Raw genomic sequence first — 12,292 nt, forward strand, 5'->3', positions numbered from 1 at the left:
ATTTTGCTTGGTGTTTTGTCTTTCTTTTCCTTGTATTGGCATTTAATAAACCGTACGCATAAAATATAAGGAGCCCTTGTGGTGCTGTGGGTGAGGCACCGGCTCTTAACCAAACTGTTCCCAGCTGTTCCCAGGGAGAAAGGTGAGGCAGTCTTAGAACTGTGTGCAGGGTCCCTGCGAGTCAGCACAGACCTGACGGCAGTGAGCTTGGTGTTTGGGTGCACTTTACCATGTATGATTTGATTTGCTATTTGATGAGGTTTGACCCAAGTCTACACTCAGACACCCTCATCACTGTAGTCCTGGTCTCAAACGTCACTATCACACCATCACCCAAAGGCTTCCTCCCACCTTGCCGGCTGGCCCTGCGGGCCACCCATCAGCTTTCTGACACTGCAGGCTAGTTTCTTGCATCTTCAAGGGTTTGAGGTCTTGTGCGTGACCTTCTGGATATGCACTAGCACCAGTCCAGTCCCCAAAAGGTGGAGGCTGCTCAGGCCTCCACCTTCCCACTTCTCGATCTTTCCTGGTGCCCCCTGCCCACGCAGCCCACTCTGTCCCCCGAGGGCTGGGCAGATCTCACAGGCTCCAGACAACCCTGCTTTCACCCGCTTTCTCTGTTGGGTCTGGTAATTGGCTTGAAGGATTCATGGAAGTCACAGGAAGTATTTCATTATGTAAGGAGGCTTCCGGAAGTTGATGGGAAATGGAATTGAAAGATAAAGGAGTTTTTCTGAACTTTCAGAAGCCCACGTGGGCCTATAGCTATAGATTTATTTTTGAAAACCCACTGCCATCATGTCCACTCCAACTCCCAGTGGCCCTGCAGGACAGAGTAGAGCTGCCCCCCATGGGGCTACTGGGCCTGGTGACAGCCCGAGTTCCTCACAAGGGTCAGGGGAGGGGTCTTTGGTTGGCAACTGGGCGCTTTATCCAGTGTGCCACCAAGGCTCTAAAACAAACCTACTGGGCCAAGTCAGTTCTGACACAGAGCCACGTGGTAGGTCGGGGCTCTGGGCTTTCAGAGTCTGTCCGTCTTTACAGAATCAGTAGGCTACATCTTCCTCCCACGGAGCGGCTGGTGGTTTCAAACCACCACATAATTCTAGAGCAGTGGTTCTCAACCTTCCTAATGCCGCAACCCTTTCATACAGTTCCTCATGTGGTGGTGACCCCCCAACCATAACATTATTTTCCTTGCTACTTCATCACTGTCATTTTGCTACTGTTATGAATCGGGTGACCCCTGTGAAAGGGTCATTCAACCCCCAAAGGGGTCGCGACCCATAGGTTGAGAACCACTGACCTAGAGGGTCTGGGGGCAGTGGTGGGTGGCTCATGTCTCAGAGAGGCCTCCGCCCACCAGTGAGCTCTCTGGGTTCCAGACCTTTCTCGGCCAGTCTCACAAGGTTGGCCAAGTGGGCAGCAACCTCCCAGGTCAAAGTGACCCACCCTGAAGATGTGACTGGGCTCGTGCTGGGCTCCCCCGCTGTGCGGGCAGACAGGTGGCCTCAGCCCTGTCCCCTTCTCTCCCTGCAGCGGCTGCAGAGCGGCACCACGGGCGTGTGCGCCCTCATTGCTGGGGGCACCCTGCACATCGCCTGGCTCGGGGACTCCCAGGTTATCCTGGTGCAGCAGGGACAGGTGGTGGAGCTGATGGATGCCCACAGGCCCGAGCGACAGGTAAGGTCCCCACCCCCACTCCATCCCTGAACATCCCCTCACTGGGCAGCACGCAGGCCGGCCTGGGCCTCACACGGTATGCAAGGCCAGAAGCCCTGCTGAGGATGAGCTGCTGGGGCAGGCGAAGTAAGAGGTTGGCACCAGAGCTCCCCACGTCACGGTAACCCAGGCACTCCCTCCGGCCCAGGGCAGCCGAGTAAAAGCAGCAAGCCACACCCAGGCAGTGGGGGAGAGGCGGGACCCCTGGTGGGACTCCGCCCCCTCCCCAGAGGATTCCAGCAAGGCTGGGCCTCAGAGTCCTCCCTGGCTCGGGCTCCACCTCACAGAGCCGTCCAGTGCCTTCATTCCCTGGGGTCGGGCAGCAACAGTTCCTTGTTGTCGTCATCGTCTCGTTAGGTGCCATGGAGTCAATTCTGGCACCCGGCAACCCCATGCCCAGCAGAGCAAAACCCTGCCCGGTCCCGCACCCTCCTCACCACCCTTCCCGTGCCTGAGCCCAATGCTGCAGCCACTGTGTCCGTCCATCTCCTGGAGGGCCTGCCTCTCGACGGCTGCCCCTCCACTTGACCACACAGGATGTCCTTCTCCAGGGGTTGATTGAGAAATGCCCACGCCCCTCTCCCCTTACCCTAACCCCCCTCCATGTCTCTGCCCTGGCCACTCCCACTTAGCTGCGCTAGTGCTCTTCGCCAGCACTATCGCTCAGGGCACCTACCTCTGCTTTGCCAGCCATCCTTCTCTGTGCTGCGCTCGCATGCTGACGAGGGGCTTGACGCTACGTACTTTCGTGTCCTATCTTATATATAGGAGCCCTGGTGGCATAGCGGTGGTGCATTGGGCTGTGATCCGAAAGGTCTGCGGTTTGAAACCACCAGCCGCTCCTCGGGAGAAAGATGGGGCTTCTACTCCCATGAGGAGTTACAGTCCTGGAAACTCACAGGGACAGTTCTACCGTGTCCGATAGGGTCACCATGAGTCATCACCAACTCGATGGCAGCGAGTTTGGTTTGAACTGAAAGACACCTAGATTATGTATCATGTCTCACTGTGTTTTAAGAATCTGTGCCTGCGGTGTGCCTCTGTCCTTCCCAACAGTCTCCTTGCTGTGGTTTGGGGCTCTGTCTTCTAAGCCAACTTGGTGTCTCAACCTGGACCATGGCCGGGGGCACCCCTGACTCCGGCTCTCTCGCAACAGGATGAGAAAGAGCGCATCGAAGCGCTGGGCGGCTTCGTGTCCCACATGGACTGCTGGAGAGTCAACGGGACCTTGGCGGTTTCCAGGGCCATTGGTAAGAGGAGGCGTGGGACACGAGAGGAGGGGGCCAGGGAGGAACCTGTGGTAGACCGAGGGCTTCATGTCCTGGTGCCACTGGGGCAGCTGAGAACAGCGAGGAAGCCCTCCTCTTTCAGAGCTCTGGAGGCCACACCACAAGCTGCACGGTTGGTGTTGTGTCCAGGGAACCCTCTGAGGTACCCGCCTCCCCCACTCCCAGTGATGCCCCACCCCCTGAGCTTGTCGCACTTTCATTCCCTGTCCACCTGTGTCCACTGAGCCGCTCCGTCTCTCCCTCCTAAGGACCCTAGTGACAGTTTACCGCCTCCCCTAATCCAGGGGGCTTCATGAGTGCATCTTCCAAGACCCACTTTCCCAACCCAGCCGCATTCGCAGGGTGGGCCGGGCCGTCTGCAGAAACAAATCCAGTGACAGGCAGATAGGTATAAGAAAGGGCATGATATCAAGGATGATGGTATGCCAAGAAGGCATCTCAGCCCGGGCCAGCTCAAGTCCATAGGTCTGATGCCAGCCCGGGCCCCTTCAGGCTTGCATTGCTGCAGGCCGGTAACGTAGAAAGGTGAAGCAAAATGCAAGGTGATTACAGGCCAGTGGGTGCAGCCTTGTGGACCTAAGGTGGGTGGAAGCGTGGCAGGGTGCCCACAGTTCTCAGGGTCAGTGACCCACATGGGGCCACCCCTGGAGGCCAGAGTGCCAGTGACGTCCAAGCAAGGAGGAAGCTAAAGTGGTAGAGCGAGAGGCAGTTCCCAGAATACCTCACTCTCTTACAAAAGGCCACCCCCCCCCCCAACGCCCAAAAGAGGTGTCATCAAGCTACCAGGTGACCAACAGGGTTGACTCCTCCCTTAGCCAGAAGTGTGTCTCACTACCATTGGGACCATAGCAACCATGTAGGACAGGACAGATCTCACCACCATCGAGACCATAGCAACCATGTAGGACAGGACAGATCTCACCACCATCGAGACCATAGCAACCATGTAGGACAGGACAGAACTGCCCCCTGTGAGTTTCCAAGAGAGTAACTCACACCAGGCCACCAGGCCTCTTACCACAGGGATAGTCCTTGAAAACACCACCGTGAGGGAACTCTTGTCAGTCACAAAAGGGTAAACATTGGCTGATCCTCCTTACCAGATTTATCTAGAGTGGGCATGTGCCCAGAAACCCAAGCCTCCTGCCTTCTTAGCTCAGGGCCTAGCAAGCACCCTTGTGGGGAGGAGGGGGGAGCTCTACATAAGGGACACAGGTTTCCGTGAACAGCAGTGGAAGAAATTGGAGATGGAGCGTGATGATGGCTGGACAGCACGAGGCACTTAGCCAGTGACATCGATAGGGTGGTGCAAGAAAGGTCAACTCGGTAGATGTTGGAGAGACCAGGGTGAGTCAGAATGTACTGCTACTACGGTTCCCGCTCCTACATCCCCCGGGTTTATTCCAAACAAAAGGCTTTAAGGCATGCCCGCCATCCCTGGCTGGCTGCAGACCGTGTGTCTGTCAAGCACTTACCTTACTCTCATCAAAAGTGGCTTCTAAAGGAACTTTCTGGGCCAGTTAAATTCAAGGCAGAGAGGTCAGCTGAGGAGACGACAATGGCTCAGTTTGGCAGCTTGTCTCAAAGGACACAGGGCAAACCCGGAAGCTTATCCTGAAGTACCCCACCCCCACCCCCGAATTGAAAACTGTTGGTAAGGAGCCCTGGTGGCCTAGTGGTTATGCATTAGCCTGCTAACCTTAAGGTCAGCAGATCGAAACCCCCAGCGGCTCCAAGGGAGAAAGACAAGACTTTTTCTGTATTCCCAGAAAGCGTCTGTCTCAGACACTCACGGGGCAATTCTCCCCCATCCGGGGTGATCGGGTCGCTGTGAGTCTGCATCAACTCAAAGGCCATGAGGTTTGGCGTGGTTCTGTTTGGGTTTGGTTTGTATTGGTGAGGAAAGAGCCCAGGAAAGTTGTGCTGAGGATCCCCCCCCCCCACCTCAGAACCACCTCAGGGGAATGCGATTAAGAAACCGTATCTGATCTGCCCCCTATCCCTGATCTTGCCCCTTCAGATTTCGTTTTGTTGCCCCAAGTTCAAAGACTGTTTCTTTTTCTTTTTTTTGGGGGGGGGGGTGCGGGTTTCAAGGGTTTCTTGCATCTTTTTGTTGTTGTTGTTGCTTTTTTTTTTTTTTTAAACATTTTATTAGGGGCTCATACAACTCTTATCACAACCCATACACACATCAATTGTGTAAAGCGCATTTGTACATTCATTGCCCTCATCATTCTCAAAACATTTTCTCTCCACTTAAACCCCCGACATTAGGTCCTCATTTTTCCCCTCCCTCCCCGCTCCCCACCAAAGACTATTTCAAGGACACAGGATTCGAGGCCCTCCAGGATGTTCAAACTGCTGGATGTCTTTGTTTGTTTCCCCACTTTAAACATGGCGTTTACTGAGTTTTGCAAACAAACAGACATACCACCCAGTAACTGCCATCCAAATCAAGGTAGAGAACATTTCCATTCCCTCAAAAGCGCTCTCCTCTCCGGCGTCCTGTCCCCTTCTGCCAAGGCTTTGGCGTGCTGTCAGCCGCAGGACAGAGTTCTTTGGGGGTAGGATTAGGGAGCTGGGCCCAGGGTCTTCAGAAGGACATAGACCTCCCAAAACCCACCGTCATCCAGTCGCCGCCGACTCATAGCAACCCTGTAGGACAGGGTAGAACTGCCCCTGTGAGTTTTCTAAACTCTTAGCTATCTATTTGAGTAGAAAGCCCGGTCTCTGTCCAGAGGAGCGGCTGGTGGTTTTGAACTGTGGACCTGGCCGATCGCTCCCCAACTCATAACCACAGGCCACCTGGACCCCCTTGGAGACAGATTAGAGAGATGGAAACACCTTCAGAAGTATACAGACTTAGGTGGACGATATTCCCAGAAACAATCGCTTCACATTTTGATATTTTTGTTACGGCAGGTTTTCGGGTGTCCTAGCAGTACTTTTTCACTTGCACTCTTATTTCTTACCAAAATAAAACAATTGGAAGGGGGCACGGAAGGTTCCCTTATCTTTTGGGGGGGAAAGTAACAGGTGCCTTCCCCCGCCTCCTGTTTTCTTAGCCCAGGGCCCAGCAGCCACACCTCAGAAATCACCTCCTTCCTCCAGAGCCCCGGAGACAAACCATCCGTGCTGGGCTGGTGTGGCCCCCTTGCTGCGCCTGCCCTCCTTTCTCTAGATGCCCTGTGTCAAGAGGGGCTAGGAAGGGCTCCACCTGGACTGCCTTCCCCTGCCATTAGGCAGTGCCAGCCACTTACCACACAGGAGCCAGGGGGTCAGTGAGAACTTCTAGCCGCCCTGGGGCTGCTGAGGCGGGAGCTGGGGAGGAGTGGGGGAACCTGGGTCAGGGTGAACAGTTGGGAAGGGGGGGCGCACACCCTAACTCAGTGAGGCCTGAGAAGCAGAGACTCAGAGGTGCCTGGGGTTGCTGAGAACAGCAGGCCTTCCAGAGGCGTTTCGAGGGCCCCAGACAGGCTAGGAGGTAGTGCCTCGGAGCTGAGCTGCAGGCAGTGACCCAACACCACCCCAAGGTGAGAGCACCCGAGGGGGGCTGTCCCAGGTTCCACACAGCGTGCTACTGCACTGCCCTCCTCAGCATCCATGCCAGCCCCACCGGGCATGAGGTCGTTATTCGTACGGCTAAAACCTGCCCCCCAGCCCTGGCCAGGTCCTGTCATGTCAACCCCAGCTCCGGGTACCCCCCACCTCCACCCTCCCGTGCGCAGGTCCAGGGAGAGCTCTGCCAGGCCTTTCCTCTGAGCACTGTGGGAGAGCAGTGAGCTGGTGGGAGCAGCTGCCTGTGGGGATCCCAAAGGAAGCCTGCAGTGTTGGGCTGCTCGGCCCCCTTCGCGCCCCCGTGAAGTTGGGGTGGCCATGACCGGTCTCCGCTCCGAGCTCTGTGCACCTGGCAGTTTGATGAGAAGGCAGCGGGCCCAGGCTCTGTCCTCTCCCTTGCCCAGGGGACATCTTCCAGAAGCCTTACGTGTCGTCCGAGGCAGACGCGGCTTCCCGGGAGCTGACCGGCTCCGAGGACTACCTGCTCCTCGCCTGCGACGGCTTCTTTGACTTCGTGTCCCCCGAGGATGCCATGGGCCTTGTCCACAACCACCTGGCCCGGCACCAGGGCAGTGGGCTTCACGTGGCAAAGGAGCTGGTGGCAGCCGCCCAGGAGCAGGGCTCCCGAGACAACATCACCGTCCTGGTGGTCTTCCTCAGGGACCCCCAGGACGTGCTGAAGGCTGGGCCCCTGGAGGCGGGAGCTGTGCACTCTGAGCCCTCGGAGCTGAATGGTGCCAAGAAGCTGGGGGGCGCGGGCCCTGCCCTCCCCACCTTGCCCTGTGACTCTGCCCCTCCATTGCCTTAGGAACGGAGTGGGCGGGGCTGTGTGTGTGAACCCACACCCACACGCCTACCACCGCCACCACCCACCCCCTGCCAGAGCCCTTGCTTAGTGCCTGCCCCAGGCTGGGGGACTGTGCATCCTTTGGGTGGCAGGGGGCGTGCACACCCTGTTTGTAGTAGATGGGGGGTGGGCGGGGGAGGGACAGCCAAAGGTCTCAGGAGGAAACCTGGGAGGAGAAGATGATGTGGGGCGTGTCCCATCCTCACCCAGCTCCTGGCCCTTTCCTAGACCCCCTCTGGTTGGCCATTTGGGCTGGTTTCCCAGAGCGGGGCCACTGCCCTCATTGAGAAATGGGCACTTAACAGTCTCGGGCCTGGGAGCCCCCTCCCCTGGGACTCCCACCTGTCTGTGTGTGTGTCTGCTCCGGAGGCAGCTCTAACTCAGAAGCAGTGTTTCAGCTGACGTGCCAAGTTGTCGTGCCATATAATTTAAGCAGCGCTTTAGCAGTTATTACTCCTCGGAAGACTTAACGTTGGGGGAGCTTTTTTGATTGTGTTGTGTTTTGTTGTGTTGTGTTTTTTTTTGCTATATTCTGGGGAAACCTCTTTTGCAGTGTTACTGAATTAGTATTTAATAATTTTTTATTACTTTTTTTTTTTTTGGTCTAAATCAAGATCAAAACAAAATCTTTTCCAAAAAGGTGGTGTTGACTGAGCCACTGAAGTGCCTTAAGCCAGACGGGGGTCTGGACCCTGCCCATGTGGTGGGTTCAAGCAGGCGTCCTTAGGGTGTTAGATCAACAGGGGCCCCCGTCGCTGTGCCCAGTGTTAGGCCCAGTCCCTCTCTCTCCTCTTTGCTGTGTGCCAGGATGGCCAGATGCCCGCATGTGCAGTCTTGAGTGAGTGTCAGGAACATTCACCCTGCCCTGGGAGATGGGGATCACGGGTTTCCGGGGGGACCTTGCCCCACCCCTTCAACTCTTCCCACTCTTGGCCCTGCAGTTTGAGTCACTCGCTAGACCCAAAACTGAGGGAACAAGTTGGGGTAGGGGGGGCCCTGAAGGTTTCCCCCAGTGCTGCTGGGTTAGCATGTTCCAGAATATGTTGTATCACTGTTGATTTCCTTGGCAAGAAGCATGGCTTAGAAGACTGGTGGCTGGGTCAGAGTTCAGCCTGTGGGCCACTGGGCCTCTTTGTTGACTACAGCCCTTCATGTTCACGGGGGCCTGGCAGCCCTCAGCCCTGCGCCACCCCACACCTGACCACCAGAGTGGCCTGCTTGACACACCCTTTTATCAGCTGTGATAACCCCCCACCTGTTTGCCAGTGCACCCTAGGACTCAGTGGGCCCAGGGGACTTGGAAGGTCACAGAAGACAAGGGCCATGCCTGCAAGGAGACTAGGAAGGTCACAGAAGACAAGGGACATGCCTGCAGGGATGAGTTAGAGGCCACCTGAGGGACAAGTGGCGAGCAGAAAGCCACGTCCCTGGGGCTTGGGAGTGTTGGGACAGAGAAGGCATGCGGAAGGCGCTTCTTCCCCCAGACAGAGCGGCTAGTCCCCTGGAGAGGAGATGGCCGATAGGGGGGCCTTCGCCCAGCCCTCAGGATGGAGAACCAGTTGTTCAGGAGTCCCTCCTACCCCTGGCATGCAGCCCTCATTCCTGTCTGGAACAGGCCTTACCAGTGAACACCCTAGCCCAGGGCTAACGCCTTCAGCACAGGTCCTGTTAGCTAGGACCAGCCAGGCCCTTGCTTGGCCTCGGAACCCTGCTAGAGGCCTGAGTTCCACACGTAGCTGCATGCCAGGGGCAGGCCAGGCCTGGGGATGTGGCTCAACCCCCACCTACAGGCCTATCCCCTGAGTGAGGAGTTCTCTTGGCTCCCATTTCACCCGCCGCTGCCGTGTCTTTTGACTATTGCTGCCTCGGTGGCGTTCCAGTCCTACTGGTGGGGGGTGGGGGGGGTTGGGTAGGGGAGTGGGATAGCCCAATGGGCAGCTGCCCACACTGCCCTTTTGTGATGATGGTGAAGATTTGTTCTGCCCCGGTGGGGGCTGTCCTTGTACCCCCACCTCCCAATCTAGTCTGGCAGGGGTCAGCAGACAGACCACCTGCAGTCGTTCAGGCCCGCTGGGCAGAGAGAGCAGTCACTGTCCATCATTGTAAGGCTCAGTGGTCACACCGAGTGAGTCTGTAGCGGAGCCCCTGGAATGCCTGCACTTCAGGGGACCACACAGATAGAGTCAGGGGGGAGGGGGGAATGAATTATGTAAGATAATTGTCTGTTCGTATAGGTCAGTAGTTGTGGGAAAGAATGGAGCCACAGGTGCTAACTCTTAGGAAGCACAGAGGCTAGAGACGGGGCCTCTGTCCTTACCAGAACCTCAGATTCCCAGAACTGAGTCAGCCGGGGTGAGCCAAGAGGACAGGGTCCCTGTGGGTGAGTTCAAAGCCATTAGGAGGCCAGAGTCCCATGCAAGACCTGCCCGGCCTTCTCAAGGTCTGGGAGGAGAAGGGTGATGTCCCACCTGGGTGGCACAGCCCTGTGTGGGTGCCCCGAGGTCTCATCACCTTCGGGGAGCAGTCTCATCAAGGTGTGTGGCCCCAATCCTTGTCTTCAGTGCATGGGAGGCCCCACCCACCCCGCGGAACCCAGGGGGAATTAGTGGGCCCATGCAGAACCAGCTGTGGGTTGGGTTGGAGAGTCTGTGTCTGGAACTAATGTGGGGGGTGGGGAGGGGGGGTGTCCTGAGCTTTTCACCACTCTTCAACCCCCACCCCCCCAACTTTGCCAAACACACTGAGCTTTGCCAATCTGTGCTCAAGGCAGCTGCACAGTTTTCTCTGCGATGCCTCTGGGGCTTCCTGGGGGCTCACTGAGCTGAGTGTTAATAAAGGTGATTCAAAAACCCTGCCAATGCGTCCTGTGTTCCTTGGCCAGCTGGCCTCTGCTCTCCCAGGTCATGGAAGTGGCTAGGCTCAAGCCCCTTCAGCAGTGCAGTCTGAACCGGGGTGTTGGCCTACAGGCTGGTCGGGAACACCGACCAGAGCTGGAGACAGGAGCCCCGCAAACAAGTCTGCCAAGATGTCATTGCTGGTCATTTCTGAAGGCAAGGCTATGAATGGTGGGCTTCCCCCTGCCCCTTCTCTCCCTGTAGGCTTTTCTTGAACTTGGTATACAGTGAGCATGTTTAAGGTGACTTTTAGGAAAAGTCAGGCAGCTCAGGATTGGCCAATAGCAGAGGGCAGCCAATGTCCTGGTGGTCTGAGAATTCAAATTCCTGTGTATGGTAAACTGGCAGCTGTGTGGCCAGTGGCGCCGCTAGGAGCCAGGTGGGACCAGGGGTCGAAAAGGCTGGCAGGACTCCCAGTCCAGCTGCGGGGACCCAGGTATAGGGCCTGTGTGGCTCCTGTCGGCAGTAGGGGCAGTCCTCCCAGCAACTGGCCAAGCACTGGAAAGTTCTCTCAAGTCACTGCCTTGCCTTAGCTGGGCTTCCACTGCCCACCTGCCTGCCCCCAGTGACCCACAGACCCATCCATAATGCAAGTCAAGTGGGAGACCTCCCAACTCCCTCCGAGCCCCCAGGTGTCCTAGGAGGTGTGGGCCCTCGGTCATCTCAAATCCAATGACTCTCCAGAGGCAACCAGGCCTCCAGCCAACGATGTCCAGACACCAGAAGGGGAAGTGGTAAAGTCAGCAGCACCAGAAGCAAGTGACTAAACTGGACAACACTGCGATCTAAGACAAGGTAAATGAACTCCCTCACAGCCACCCTATAGAATAGGTGTGCTGGTGAATTCCCAAGACTGACTATGTGAGCAAAAACCCTCATCTTTCTCCTGCTGGTGGTTTTGAACTGCTAAGCTTACAATTAGTAAGCACTATGCCACCAGGTAGGACTCAAAAGCAGGGCACAAGGGTGCCAGAGTCGCATCCAGGGCACAGCAGGTGCAGTACGTGCCCTGGATGTCACGGAGCAGTTTGTGTTGGCAATGGCACTTTGTGCCCACAGCTACGTGAGACTATCCAGCGAGTTAAAACGGGTCACCATGGATACCGTTTTCTGCCAGTATACGCCTGTGCCACAGGCCAAGGCTGGCAGACCAGATGCCTGCTGCCCTCAGTCACAGGCCCCAGCTGGAATGTTGCATCTGTCTATGCCCCCTCCTATACCATCTGTCTTCTACCTGGTCCCTTGGCTCCACTCTCCAGCAATGGGAGGCTCTGGCAGACACTGTTGACCTCTCAGAGCCTGCCACTGCCCTTCCCTTCCCTTGCTCCCGTGATGGTCCCAGCAGTCTACCAATCCAAACTTGCTGCCATCAAGTTGATGCCGACTTATAGCGACCCTATAGAACAGCCCTGTGGGTTTCCAAGGCTGTAACTCTTCACAAGAGTAGAAAGCCCCATTTTTCCCTCAGAGGGGCTGGTGGTCTTGATCGGCCAACCTTACAGTTAGCAGCCCAACGAGTAACCACTGCACCACAAGGGCTCCTCGAATGAATGAGTGAATGAGATGAGCCAGTTACCACGGAGTCTGCTTCAGCTTATGTCAAGCAGGCAAGCGCCTGTGGCCTGTGCTCCCTAGGAGAGTGATGATGTCCTTGTTTTCCTAGGTCCACAGAGCTACTATTGGGATGAAAATTGAGCCGCAGGGGTGAGTTCAGTTCCAGGCTAGACAAGTAACTTAGAAGCCATTATCTCATCCATCTCTATCCAACCAATAAACCTTGTCTCATATCTATATTTTTAAATGTTGTATTGTGCGTTAGGTGGAACTTACATATCAGCATGGAGAACGGGGCTTTCTACTCAGTAAAGAGTTGCTGTCTAGGAAACTCAAAGGGACCATGGCCTAGAACAGCGGTTCTCAACGTGTGGGTCTCGACCCCTTCAGGGGTTGAATGACCCTTTCACAGGGGTCGCCCGATTCAT

The 12,292-nt window shown here is 56.2% G+C and overlaps 1 protein-coding gene across 1 annotated transcript in view; it reads left to right on the forward strand.

The window, feature by feature from the left end:
• Nucleotides 1–7,518, forward strand: part of PPM1F (protein phosphatase, Mg2+/Mn2+ dependent 1F) — a 27,571-nt gene extending 20,053 nt beyond the window's left edge. Inside the window, exons 5-7 of the mRNA XM_013008232.3 lie at nucleotides 1,540–1,683; nucleotides 2,879–2,972; nucleotides 6,974–7,518. Of these exons, the coding sequence (XP_012863686.1) occupies nucleotides 1,540–1,683; nucleotides 2,879–2,972; nucleotides 6,974–7,377 (642 nt within the window). The 3' untranslated portion in view covers nucleotides 7,378–7,518. The remainder of the gene's footprint in view (nucleotides 1–1,539; nucleotides 1,684–2,878; nucleotides 2,973–6,973) is intronic.
• The last annotated feature ends 4,774 nt before the right edge of the window (nucleotides 7,519–12,292 follow it).

This window comes from Echinops telfairi, unplaced genomic scaffold, assembly GCF_000313985.2.
Source record: "Echinops telfairi isolate 266 unplaced genomic scaffold, ASM31398v2 ScPeMD7_29;HRSCAF=101, whole genome shotgun sequence".
NCBI lineage: Eukaryota > Metazoa > Chordata > Mammalia > Afrosoricida > Tenrecidae > Echinops > Echinops telfairi.